Source organism: Choloepus didactylus, chromosome 10 (assembly GCF_015220235.1).
Source record: "Choloepus didactylus isolate mChoDid1 chromosome 10, mChoDid1.pri, whole genome shotgun sequence".
NCBI classification, from domain to species: Eukaryota; Metazoa; Chordata; class Mammalia; order Pilosa; family Megalonychidae; genus Choloepus; species Choloepus didactylus.
Genome location: NC_051316.1, coordinates 89,889,616 through 89,902,843, shown reverse-complemented (window position 1 = coordinate 89,902,843; position 13,228 = coordinate 89,889,616). Strand labels below are relative to the sequence as shown.

Sequence of the window (13,228 nt, the reverse complement as noted above, 5' to 3'; positions counted from 1 at the left end):
GAAAACGCTTTACTCATATCTGGATGCAGACTTTACATTTATACATTGCTCCTTTGTGAGAATAAACGCTTTCATTATAGCCTGTTTCTAGTTTTGAAGGTTACATTTTAAGGCTACTTTACAATTTCCTGCTTGCTTACAGTTTTAAGATTATATTTTAAAAGTCACTGTTACAATAGTTTGCACGCTTCTGTTCATTTTCTGGGAACTTTGCCAGACGCCATGTGAACAAGCCCAGGCTAGCCTGATGGAGGCTGACAGACCACATGGATCACAGCCAAATCAGCTCAACTGTCCCAGCTGAGGTCCCAGAGCTGTGAGCGAGACCAGTCAAGATCAGTCATGCTTGGGCCAGATCAGTACAACTATCCTACTAACCTGTATCCTGAGCAATGATAAATGGTTATTATTGTTTTAAGCCACTATGTTTTCAGGTAATTTGTTATGCAGCAAAAGCTAACTAACTGATACGGCCCTCAAACTCCCTCTGTCATGTACCTGGTAAAGCCTGCTCTCCTCGGTCTTGCCTCCTATGTGAGGAATAGTCCTTTTTAAACACAGAACACTTACAGGGCTGTGGAATCAGAATAAAAAGGCCAAATCATCCCTGCCAGTTTATGTCAGAGTGATAATGCTCCAAGTGGGCCGCTAATTCTTCTCCATCCCTATCTACCCCACCCAGATGATTCACATAGTCCTTAAGGCCAGAGAACCAGCCACGCATACACTTTCTCATCTACATGCAGGGATCCTGCAGAAGGGCAGAAGCAGCAACAGGCAGCACACACCACCAGGAGGTACAGGCTACAAATGAATGATCATGTACACATGTTTCCAAGTAAAGAAAGGCAGGTAGTGACTCACCGAGGGCACAGGTAAATTGCCGTGCCGACTGAGAAAGGAATTAGAGACGGATACACTGATGCCCTGAGTGACACTGCTGTCCTCGGGGGTGAAGGCCACTTTAGTTTGCTGGACACAGTAGGAGACAGAGGAGAAGGAAGAAGCAGCATAGGAGGCCTGCTGGACAGAAGAACAAAGAGGGAAGGCAGGGAAGAAGGGAGAAAAGCAGAGAATGATCAGGCATATGTCTATAAATATAAAAACTAAGTAGGCTGGGTACCTAATTCTGCTTAGGGACATTTTGGAGAGGGATGGCTTCCTGGATCAAAAGTTCGGGGATCAAAAATACCTGCCAACAGCTATGTGAATGAGGGAGTATGCTCCTTCTTTTCCTTATAATAGATTTTAAAAGTTAACTCTCATAAATTGTTTCCACAGGAAGCAGGAGGTAGAGTAGAAGGAGGGCAAACATGCTTGGAGCCACACAGACTTTGGGTGGAGTCCTGGCTCTGTCACTTATTTAGGGCTCTTAGTTCCTTTCTGTGAGGGACAGACTCATGTAGTTATTCATGCTACATCAAAGCAAAGTGGGAGGCAGGCCGCCTGAGCTTGAATCTGAGCTTTGCCATTTATGAGCTGTTTGGCCTTGGCATTATTTAAAGCTCTCTGTGCCTCAGGTTCTCCTGTAAAATGGGATAAAATGGTGCCACCTGTGTAGGACTGTTGGGAGGATTAAATGAGATAATACTTACAAAGCACTTGGAATTCTGCTACCATAGTGGATATGGGTCAGGAGATGTGAGTTATCATCATTACTCATTTTATCTGTCAAATGGGGATAGCACCTCCTGACATGCATTTGAGAGAGGGTAGGCCAAGCAGCTGGCACACTACATTTCATGCAGTATGTCTGGGCTTCAGGCATTGTTGGGCTTCGTTCCCAAATCTTCCACTGCTAGCTGTGGGCTTTGAATAAGTCCCTCAGGCTCTCTAACCCTCAGTTTATTTAAAATGGGGGTGACAGAAGGTGTGCTGAGGACTGTGTGAAACCACCTGAAAGCTCTGGCACTTGCACATGGTGAATGTTCTGTAAGGTTGGTCCTCGCTCCCCACTCATTTGTTCAACTCCGGGGGGCTGTCTGTTCTGTTAGCTTGGTGTAAGGGTCTAGAGTGCTCCCTCAGAACAAGTTCTGATTCCAAGTGTGCTCATAAATGATCTGTCTCCAAACACTCAGAAGCCTGTGGAACTCCATGGTGCAGAGAAGAGGCCCAGGGACAGCCAACGTGCACTTGTAGACACTGGTAGGAGGGTCTGAGAATATTTCAAATCTCAAAGAAATCTGACCCACAGTGTTTATAAATCCTTTCATGCATAACTAAACATTTTAGGTTAGGGTTTCTGAGGGCAGACATTTATGTTTCTATGGTGAAGATCCCTTTTTGAAATATTTTCAGAACAATTTAGATTCACATTTGGGTGTATTCATGTGTTCACAGGGTGGGCAGGGCACATGTCATCAGTCTGGATTTGCAGAAGCAGCACAGGGACCCAGAACACAGTAGATGTGACACAACTGGTTAGTAACAGAACTGGAGTCCGTGACTCCCAACTCCAAGCCCAGCCTTTTCTCTATTAGAACAAGGTTGCCTCTGAAGAGGCTGACTGATTCTTGGTCAGCACCATGATCTAGAGACTTCTGAGCCCACTGAATGTAGAAAGGCTCAGGAACTCTTGGGAATGGGCAGACTAGATGCCGGCTTATATGATTACATAGCCCCAAGCCCTGCAACCCCAATGGCTGCAAGGACATTAATTTCCAGGGGAGCATTTGCCTCCAAGAAAAGCCAGGTAGCACCTTCATGTCCTCTTGACATGGTTAAAAGATAGCTCAGCTAGCCACAGCTGTCCCCTCTCTTGTTAAAAAGCTATCAGATTGGCCAGCATGCAAGCAAAAAAGCACATTTAGCTCTGAAAAAGTCCAGAATTCCCTTCTGGGATGTATTCCTCCTGAAGACCATGGCTAGATGATAAGCTTTGATTCTAAAAATGGATTTGAGTCCACTGGATTAGCTGACTGGTAGCAAAGAGAAAAGGTTTAGAGGCATGCAACAGGCACATCCAATCTGCCTGGCCTGCCTGATCCCTGTACTAATTCCCATAATCTTACAGGTTGGCCATAAAGCACAACCTGTCTTCTGTACTGGCATTTATTTCATTACTTATAGAAAGTCTTTAATGCAGGAGATGTTTTTTTAAAGGAGGAAGGGTGCTACGTTTGAAATACAAAGTGGCTCTGTTTAAAGCCATCTTGTTTTCAACAGAGCTTGTTTTAATTGGGCCATCCCTGGTCTGAGCTGGAATATAAGTCACTCTATAGTTTGGCCCCATTATGTAAGTCAAGTCCACAGATGGCCTGTACACAGACGATGCCTTGTGCTTTGATTAAGTTCCTCCTTTCTGGGAGGTCTATGTTTGAGCCAAAGAAGAGAGAAAAAAATACAAGAGACTGTCAACAGAGAAAGCAAACAAACATTCTGAGTACAAGCCAGTCCTAGCTGCATCTTCGGGCTGCTTTGGAAAAGAAAGGCACCACCCGCCACCAGGGTGGGGAGATGGTGGAGTGGGAGACAGGCTGCCGGGAGCTTATTATGAGGAAGTGAAAGTACCCAGGTAGGATACAGCAAATTCAACATACATGTCTAGGGCCCCCTGACATGGAATAAAACAGAGTTAAATCTTCCCCTGAGGAGGGTCATCTTAGTTCCTAGAGACCTTTTAGGACTGGAAATTCTGGTCACTGATGGCAGTGAAAACAAGACAAGGACCATGAGGGTGCCACTTACCAGCTGCCGCTGCTTGGGGGGGAGTGCAGGGGGTGGGGCCAGCTCCTGCAAAGAGTCCCCACTGCTGAAGGAGTCATTGAAGCCGTACACCTCCATGAGGTGCTTGTTCTTCTGCTGGTAGATGTGCTCGTTCTGCGGCGTCTGGTAGAACATGGAGGGCTGGGGCTCGGAGTAGTCCTCAAGCAGTTGCATGTAGGCCAGCACTACGAAACAGAGAGCGGGGAGTAGATGGGCAGCCCCTCACTTTCGCACAACATTCTTCTCATAGCAGTCAGGGTGATTTCCATAAAGAGCATATTGGGGCACTTCACTTCCTTGTGTAAAACCCTTTGGTGGTTTCCAGCCACACTCAGAGTGATACCCCAACTCTTAGGAGGTTCAGCACAGCAGGTATAATCCCATGTTGCATCACTCCCTGACCCCACCCCACCCCCAACTCCAGTGACATTATCTTCTTTTAGTTATTGGAACACCCTGAGGGATTTTTGCATATGCTGTTCCTGCCATTCCAGATGCTCTTCCTCAACCCTTCTGAGGCCAACGTTTTCTCATCCTTATGGCTCAGCTTAGCCATAACTTTTCCTGGAGAGGCTCATCGGGAGTAGGTCCTCCCCATTGGCCTCCATTTTAGCACTTCCACAGTTTGCAATTAGTTATGTGGGTTTTCTTCATTCATCCAATTTTTACTGGGCACCGACTATATGTTAGGCACCTACATAGGTGCTGGGGTGACACAGCAGACAGCAAAATGAATCCTCTGCCTTGTGGAGTGCACACTGTCCCCAGAGAGATATAAAATAGGCAAACGTATGGTATGATGTCAGCAAGAAACAAGTCTCACGGCAAACAGGTGGTGACTGGAAGAAATTTCCATGCCGAGGCTACAAGCATTGTGAAGACACAAGATTGGGAAGAGGGTCTGGGTGGGCAGAGCACAATTGGCAAGGGAAGAGTGACAGAAGGCGCAGCTTGATCACCAGGCTCACATGGGGCTGCATAAGCAGAGCAAGGAAGCAGGTTTTATTCTGATCATGATGGAAAAGTGTCCCATTATGTTCTACTGAAGGTGTGTGCTTAGGGCTGATTTATGTCTTGAAAGACCATTCTGACTCTTGAAGAGACCTGTTAGGGGCTGCTGTGGTTGTTAAGGGGAGAGATCGCTGTGGCATGGTGGAGGTGGTGAGAGTTCTATTTAGGATATATTTTGAAAGTAGATCTGACAAGATTTACTGCCCCTCCCGAGTTGAAGCTCCTTAAAGGCAGGACTGTGACTACCCTGTTTGCTGCTGTATCACTGGTGCAGGGCACATTGTTGGTGTTTCATAAATATTTGTAGAATGAATGAGTAAGTAATAGAACACACATCCCTCAGGATTTGTCCCCAGTGACTTGCTAAACCAGAAATGCCCCTGGGGTAAGCCCTGTAAAGCACCTAGGGGATGGGCAAAAACAGCCACTAAATTCAGTTCTCCCTCCCCAGTGAGAGGGGAAAATCATGAGAAAAATGCTCAGATTCAAACTTCTATACCCAATTTCCCTACAAATCCTTTCAGAAACCCCAGCCTTTCCCATCTCTGCAATCTAGTGAAGCTTCTACCTCTGATGGAGCTGCCTGCACCACGATGAAGACGGCACAGTGGGCAGGCCTCATTGGCCTGTGCAAAGTGTTATCACCAACAGAGAGACTACTGCAGCAAATACTGGCAGAGACCTCACCTGCCTGAGAAGGTGAGAAGCCAGCAGAACAAAGAGCTAAGCTGTCATGTCTCAGTGATCTCATCCTCAGCAGGCACCTTCTCACCGAGGCAGGTGCGGAGCCCTCTGCCCTCGTGTGCGTGTGTGTGTGTGTGTGTGTGTGGGAGGATATGAGTGTATGCTTTATGCGTGATTTTTTGGATTAATGACTGATTTGAGTCCCGATGCCTACAAAGCCAGGCCCTTCTGAAGACTCCAGACCCTGGAGTCCAGAGGGTTCTGGGAGGAGCGACAGCCTGTGCATGGTCGTCCTGGCATCTTTTATGATGCTGTGAGGGCTGTCTTAGAACAGAAGCCCTTTCTCCAATCCCCATCCACATATACAGACTGGATCGGGCACTTGACATTCCCCACAACAAAGTCTACGTTAAAGCAGCCACCCAATAAATATGTTTCCTGAAACCATGTACCATATTTTCCCTTCTGCAGGTAGTACAGAAAGCTCCTAGATATTAGGATATTCCCTATACACAATGTATGTGCCCATCTTTGGAGTAAAAGATACTGTTAGGCCCTCCTTGATTTGTGGGACAAGAATGAATACTAATTAATTTACTTACAGAGTTGGTATACAGGCACTAAGATGGATCTAAAGTGACAATGAAGGCTGGAAAGAAAAAAGGTCCCCAGGTTTGGAAGCAAAGGAATTTAAATCAGTGTGTGGAGAGCACAAGGGAAGAAAGCAATATATATCACTGTCCTGAGCAGGCACTTTTCCTTTGGATCCTTTACAAAGAGCCATGTACACCTATTAGGTGGAGTTGAAACTCAGATACTGAGGAAAAGTAGCAAGGACAGTTTTGCAGTACTTAATTTTGTATTTTCAAATAACTACAAAGTCAGGGACTTAATTGGAGACCTGAACTAATCAGAAAATTAAAGCAGGGCAGAGACACTTGGCTGGGGAAAACAGTCACAAAGTTAAGGAATTTATCTTTTTTTCCTTGCATCTCATTTTGGGTTCAGGTAGAAAGGAAATGATCTCTCTCCAGGTATGTCTTTGTGGCACCCTTTACTGAAGGAGGGGGTTCAAAGTTACCTTCTTTATTTAAAATAATAAATAAGAATTTCTTATTAGCTCCAATAAGCACTGAGTGGAACTTGACTGGGACAGGTGTGCGGAAGTACAACAGTGTTTCCGCCATAAGGTCAGCTGCTGATACTGATAAAGGAAAGTGCAGCTCACGGTCCCCCTTGGCCTCCACACTGCTTCCTCTTTAATGCTGCACAACCAATACCACTAAGTTCTAGAAGAAGATGCAAGCTTATGAAAGCGATCCCAAAACATCTACAAACTACTCCCTAAAAAGGCCAAACACAACCATCTTCTGCCTGATCAAAATAGGACGTTTCAGTAAAACTCTTTTCAGAAGGCCTCTCCTGATGGCTGAAGTCCTTTTAGAGGCCTGCTAACAAGCATGGAGAAACAGCAGTGATATTTCACAGCATTCAGGAAGAAGGAGGATCAGTCCATTTCAAAATTCACCCAGCACAATGGCTCATAAACTAGAGCAGCTAACATCCTTGGATGGCTCAAAAGGCCCACACTCTAATGGACACCCAGAACTTTGGGGAGGCTTTTGTGAGCAAATAGGAATTACAAAGCTTGACACCTGTCCACCACAAGGGGCTCATGGGGCTGTCCTTGGCAAGAGGAGCCAGGGAAACTCGTGACTTCTGAGCATCTCTAAGGGATGACAATGCTCTATGACATTGGGGTTGCACACAGACGAGGTTTGTCCAGTGTTAGCCATATGAAAAGGATGATTGTTATCTCATTTTTTCCCTCAAAGCAACTTTTTAAGGTGTTTTTCACGGGGAATTTTGGAGTCACAGACTGCAACTCTTCAAAAGTTCCCCCAGCAGGTGAACAGCAGACTTGAAATTAGAATCCAAGCCTATGGGTGCATCAAGTTTAGGTCTCTTTCATAGACCACAGAAAAGACTGTCCCACTGCATAGGGGTCATTACTGAAAACTGGACAGGGTCTCATTCAAAGGAGGGCCAAATCCCTTCCTACTTAACTTGGGGGAGGTAGTATAACATACTGGTTAAAACAAGAACTTGGGGATCACAGAGTGTGGGTCTGAATCCCAGAACTGCCACAACTTTCTTGTTTATCTTAGGCAAGTTGTTTAATCCTCTAAGTTTCAGTGTTTTCATTTGTAAAATGGGACAGAATAATATTTACCTTACCAGAATGATGTAAGGATTAAATAAGACAGTGAGTGTGTAAAGCTTTAGTGTATGCCACAACTTAAGCTATTATTATTTTAAAAAGGTTTGCAGAAACAAATGCTACAGACATTGATAGATGGCATAAAACATCAAAATGGATGCCTAAATGAAAATATTTTCAGCCATTTAAGACTGGAGACTGTTCAAAGGAAATAATGGATACTCTCTTTCCTTCTCTTTACAACCCTCTTACATGAGGACTGCTGCCCTACACTTGTTCTAAAAAGGTTGGAGGGTGAGTGCTTGCCTGGCATCATAGCCAGCCAGTACCATATGTTCGTCACAGGTGGCATTAAGTGCAATCCTGCCCCCATGATTTGAGTTCAGAGGAATCCTAGAAAAGGATAAGGGGTAAAGGTGGGTGGAGAATACAGCAGCTCTTTAAACACTTCCATATACAGAGGGAGTCACAGAAGAGACATTCCCGGCATTGCTGTTTGAAGCCCCCTCCACTTAGAGCCCTGATTTCCAGTGAGTGAATTTAAACAACAGATGGAAATGACATCATTAGCCCTATAAAGCCAGCTTTCCCTTCAGCTGGGGGACCACACCACTGTGGCCATTACACAATCTGGGCAACACCCAGAGAGGAGCTGGAGAATGTATTACATCATCAGCTGCATCCTCCTACTGCCTTCCTTACACAGATGGTCCAACCATCCCTCAGGATAAACCTTGCTGGGTCTAACCAAGCCAGTTGAGAACAGAGCCCAGCTCTAGGATGGGCCAATCAGATGTTCTCATTTGGAAATTTGGAATGGAGATTCAGTTTCTAGTTCCTAGAAGTTCTCTGCTGGATGCTTCAGCTGAGGCTAGGGAATTCTGGGACTGTGGGGCTGATACGGCCACATATACATCAAAATGTTGACAGCTGTCTGCCAAAGAAGAATGGGGCAGAACTATCTGTGAAGCTGGGAGAGAGAATGGGGAGCAGAGAAACAGAGAGTCAGGCAACTCTCTACTACATGGAGTAGTTAGGGGAACTAGCAGAAATTAAAATTTCCAATAGAACTCTGATTAGAAATTTTATGGCAAATATACAGTTGGAAAATATCCAAAATACAAATACTCAAAAGGTCAGCTCTGCCCTTGAGCTCTAATCCTATCATTTACCAAAATGTCTGGTCCAAGAAGTGTCCTTAGCTACTTCTGTCAAGCAATGTCCAATTTCAAAGTCATTATTTAAGCATGCTGCTTTCAGTATCAGCAAACATAGGACAGAACTAGCATCCAAGTTATACCTCTCTAAACAATCACCTTGCCTACTTCCAGGGATCCTCAGAAAATTGCTCTATTTTAAATTCAGTTTTCCACCTTGCTGTACATAGGTGATGGTGGAATGCTGCCCCGAATGCCGTGATACTCATCTCCCTTTGTCACTTGGTGTTCAGGTTACAAGGGTCAGTTAACTTCCTCTAGAACAAGAGAAGCATTCTGACTTTGTGGAAAGCAGGTCTAAGTTTTATAGAGACCACAAAGGAGAGGTCAGCTTTATCAGTCTTAAGAAAATTTAGGAGAGGTCAGCTTTATCAGTCTTTAGAAAACTTTGGTTTTTAAAAATGATCATCACTATTGACAAAACCAGACTCCCAGATGTGTCCAAGTACTTGTGGTCCTATCTTTTATAAAATAATGAGACCACAGGTTTGAATTTTGGTCTAAAGCTTAATTAAAAAGTGGCTCAACAAAAGCTTACTGTGTTTGTTTTTCTTCTCTGGTAGAGGAGGTGGTTTTTCTGTGTCGCCTGTTGATTCAGGAACAGTGAAGTTACCCACAAATTCAAGAGGGGCTGAGGAGCCTCCTTGCTGAAAGGGGAGAACGGCAGCAAAGGGTGTGAAGGGGACGGAGTGAAGGGAGGCTGGGTTCTGCAAGTCGTCCTCGGAGATGTTGTCATACTGTGAGGGGTGCCGCTCGTAGGACACCCTGCAGCCAGAGCTGTCCGTGGTCTGGGAGGCTGCACTCCTGCGCTTCTTCTCAGGGAGAGCAGGAGGCATGTCTGTCTGCTGCCCCAGGGCTAAGGGACCCTCTGGTTGGGGACAGCTGCCAAGAGGCAGCTGAAATGGATGGCCAAGAAATGGAGACCCAGATTCCCCCAAGGACTCCGGCAATGGGCTAAGGTTACAGGCCACTTGCTGAGGTATCTGGTCTGCGTTAGAGAGGTCTTGCTGGAGGAATTCATAGTCAGGATCATAGTGATCTGCATTCACAACAGGGAAAAAATACTTGTTAGAGACAAGGCCCTGCAAAAAGAAACGATCCCATCCTTCTTCCTTTACCCAATCTCATTTATTATGCCATGACAACAAAACATGTCTCCAGTCTCTCTATGTGGAGTGTGCACTTTATTTCATATTCTTCTTTCTTCTCTCTGGTTAGAAAAGTAAAACATACGGGAATACAGCTTTTTGCTATACTATTCTTTGTACTTTTCCGTATTTTTCTAACCTCTTACTTAAAAAAAGAAAAATGCATGAGCACTGTAGAAATTATGGGAAACAAACCATATCAAGAAAATGAAAGTCAGCCATAATCCCTTACATTTTAATTTATTTCCCTAAAGTTTTTTCTTTTTTTTCCCCTAGGATTTTTTTTTTAAACCACCCTGAGAAAATACTACATAAACAGTCTTGGATTTTTTAAAAAATTTATCAATATAGCATAAGTGATTTTTAATTATTACATATTATTCCACCAAATGAATGTATCATAATTCATCTAATTTCGTACCAATGAGTATTTAAATTGTTTCCAGTTTATTACTACTAATAATGCTGAGATTAACGTCCTTAGAAATCTTGCTATAAACCTCTGATTACATTCTTAGAATAAATTCTTAGAAGTGAAATATCTAGTTCACAGGACATAAACAGCTTAAAGTTCTTTAAACCTATTGCCAAACTGCCTTTCGGACTTCCATCAGGCCCACAGCAACACAAGTTCAGCAATCTCTGTCAAATGTTGTCAGGTGCTCTATCCCCTTCATTTATAGCTCTGAGCACACATGGCACTTAATTTTGGCAAAGAGAGTCAAACTGCACATGGACAAATTAATAGTAACAACATTGTTACTGTTTGACATTGTTATTTCATTTAAACTTTCAACTTCCTTGAGAAATAGATATTATCCTCATTTTGCAAATAAGGAAACTGAGGCTCAGATTTTAAATGATTTGACCAATCTCATACAGCCAATAACTGGTATAGCTAAGATCTAAACCCAGAACTCCAAAGAAACCACTGAGAAATGATGAGACAATGAAGTCTAACTAAGCAGAGCGGTGACAAAGTTGCCCAGAGCTCACCTAGTGTTTCACAGCTTGTGTTCCGGGAGCACTGCCCACTGTCCCTGTCCAGAGAGGACAGCTGCTCGTCGGATTTGCTGAGCTTGCCTATGCTGCTGCAGGGGGAAAGGCGGGGGGACTCTCCACCGTATGAGTGGCTGCCTCCTGATAGTCGCCTCTGTGCATAACAGTCAACATCAAAATCCTCATGTGGAAAAAAAAACAGTCATTTCTGAGAAATGGTGGCAACAGGGAAGAGAGAATTGGTATCCATACTTAGAGAAGGAAATACTGCCAAGCCCAGAAATCAGTTGGGAAGGCCCATCTCTGATGTAAGCAATAAAACATGTCTGTGAATTCAAAGAAAGAGGCCTTTAGGAGTTCTCTGGAGTGTGTAGCAAGGGAAGGCCTTTGGGTTGGGCTCAGACATCATCAGGAGATGCCCTTTTGGCTCCCCACTCCACCCTCATATGGGAACTTCTTCCATGTCTTGGAAAAAGAAGGACTAAGAAGACTTCCACCCCTTGAGAGAGATCCTCTCATTGCAACAAACACCAGAGACTAAGACCACTCTGTTTCTTTTAACTTCAGGAGACAAATCCCCAAACCGAAACCCTTCCTTAGCTTTTCCAGATGGGACTGCATTACCTGTCTATTAATTCCAACTGGCAAACTGGAGCCACTGGTGGCTCGACTCATGGGGGCCACTACAGCCACTCGGGTTGGGGATGGAGCTGACTGTCTTTTCTTGGGTGGCAATGCTGGTGGAGGACTGAAATAGACCAAAAAATCAGATCAAACAAAACAACCCAAACAAAAATTCTTTAGAAAGATATTAGGGTACAGAAGGTGGATTCTTTCATTAGTAAACTCTTCATAACTAGTTTACACACTTTCAACTCCCAACCCACTCCCCTTTTGCTGAAATAAAACCTACAAAATGGTAAAAAAAATCTAAAATCAGAAAAATTCTTTCTTTTGCTTTAGTAAATTATACCAGTTTTCACTAGGCTAAGGATAAAAGGTAAAGAAAAGAAAAGGTGAAACTTCCAACATTTCCAAAGAGCACAGGATTAATCTCTAAGCCCTTATCCTAAATGCATCATCTTTTTTGCTTGTTTTACACATTCATTCATCAAGTTATGCCATAAATAGAGGGTGGTGCCAGAAAAATAGATAATTACCTATTATCAACCACCCGGATGCCAGGTAAAGGGGGCTTGGGAGGCGCAACCTCTTCATCGGTGGAGTCTGGGAGTAGCTCAGTTGATTGTGACATACTAGTTGTCTTGTTTAGAATCTCCCTCTCTCGATCTGTCAAGGGCAGCTCAGACTGGCTGGAGAATTTAGAAGAACTCGGGGTTACAGAAGACTCCAAGTAAACAGAGCACATGTAATTCCTGAGAGAATTAGAGAAAATGACCCAGGCAAGGAAATGATGAGGTGGGGGGGGGGGGTGGTGGAGGCTTTGGAACAGGAGCACTTGACACAAGAGCACTGGACTTGAAGACAAGAGATGTGGTTTAAGTCTGGTTTGACTACCAACAAACAGAAGTGTGGCAGAGTTCCTCCCACTGTCTGCATCTCAGTTTCCTCATTGTAAAAGGAATCCTTACATAGGATGATGGCAAGGTTTTCTAAAATGCTCCAAATTTATGCTTTATACTTTTACTAGGGATTTGTAGTAGAAAATATTGCAAGGCATTAAACTGTCCATGTTGCCCTCAGTTTATTTTCTTGATAAAACTAATATTAAAAAAAACCAAAAATACTCTCAAGTGAAATCCCCAAAATCCAACCCTAAAAAGTTCTTTCTAATTATGAAACAAAGTTGGTCAGGAAAAGCACAGGGATACATTGTATATACTTCCACACTATCCTTGGGAATAGTCACACAATATTTAAGATTGAGGCCAGGCAATACTTCAAAACTTGTACAAAATATACACATTTTAAAATAACACAAGTACTCATCCAGAACTTACCATTAAAAGAGAAACATGGGCCCCAAGCAGCCTACCAAAAAAGAGCTGCCTGATTTGGCTCCCATTCTTTCTTTCTCAAGTGTCGACTTTGCAACCAACAATGACAACAGTGACTGGAGGGTTTAATCAGCACTCACCCATCGGATTTGCAGGCTGGGGAACTGGGTTTCACTGGGCTTGTTGGAGATGGATGTCCCTGCTTTTCAATGGTAAGTCTGACCAGCTCCTGCATCCCACAAAAGAGAAGAACAATAAGACACAAGGAAAACTGCCTTTCACTGC

The 13,228-nt window shown here is 44.0% G+C and overlaps 1 protein-coding gene across 11 annotated transcripts in view; it reads right to left on the bottom strand.

Annotated features, from left to right (window-relative positions):
- RAPGEF1 (Rap guanine nucleotide exchange factor 1) overlaps positions 1-13,228 on the bottom strand; it is a 165,927-nt gene that overhangs the window by 39,693 nt on the left and 113,006 nt on the right. For 4 of the 11 annotated variants that reach the window (XM_037798648.1, XM_037798650.1, XM_037798652.1 and 1 more), the window contains 7 exons: positions 13,084-13,172; positions 12,146-12,298; positions 11,610-11,733; positions 10,983-11,166; positions 9,377-9,877; positions 3,688-3,890; positions 865-1,023 (listed from right to left, as the gene is read on the bottom strand). In XM_037798648.1, the coding sequence (XP_037654576.1) occupies positions 865-1,023; positions 3,688-3,890; positions 9,377-9,877; positions 10,983-11,166; positions 11,610-11,733; positions 12,146-12,298; positions 13,084-13,172 (1,413 nt within the window). The remainder of the gene's footprint in view (positions 1-864; positions 1,024-3,687; positions 3,891-9,376; positions 9,878-10,982; positions 11,167-11,609; positions 11,734-12,145; positions 12,299-13,083; positions 13,173-13,228) is intronic. The other 7 variants (XM_037798655.1, XM_037798657.1, XM_037798658.1 and 4 more) reach the window with 2 other exon arrangements.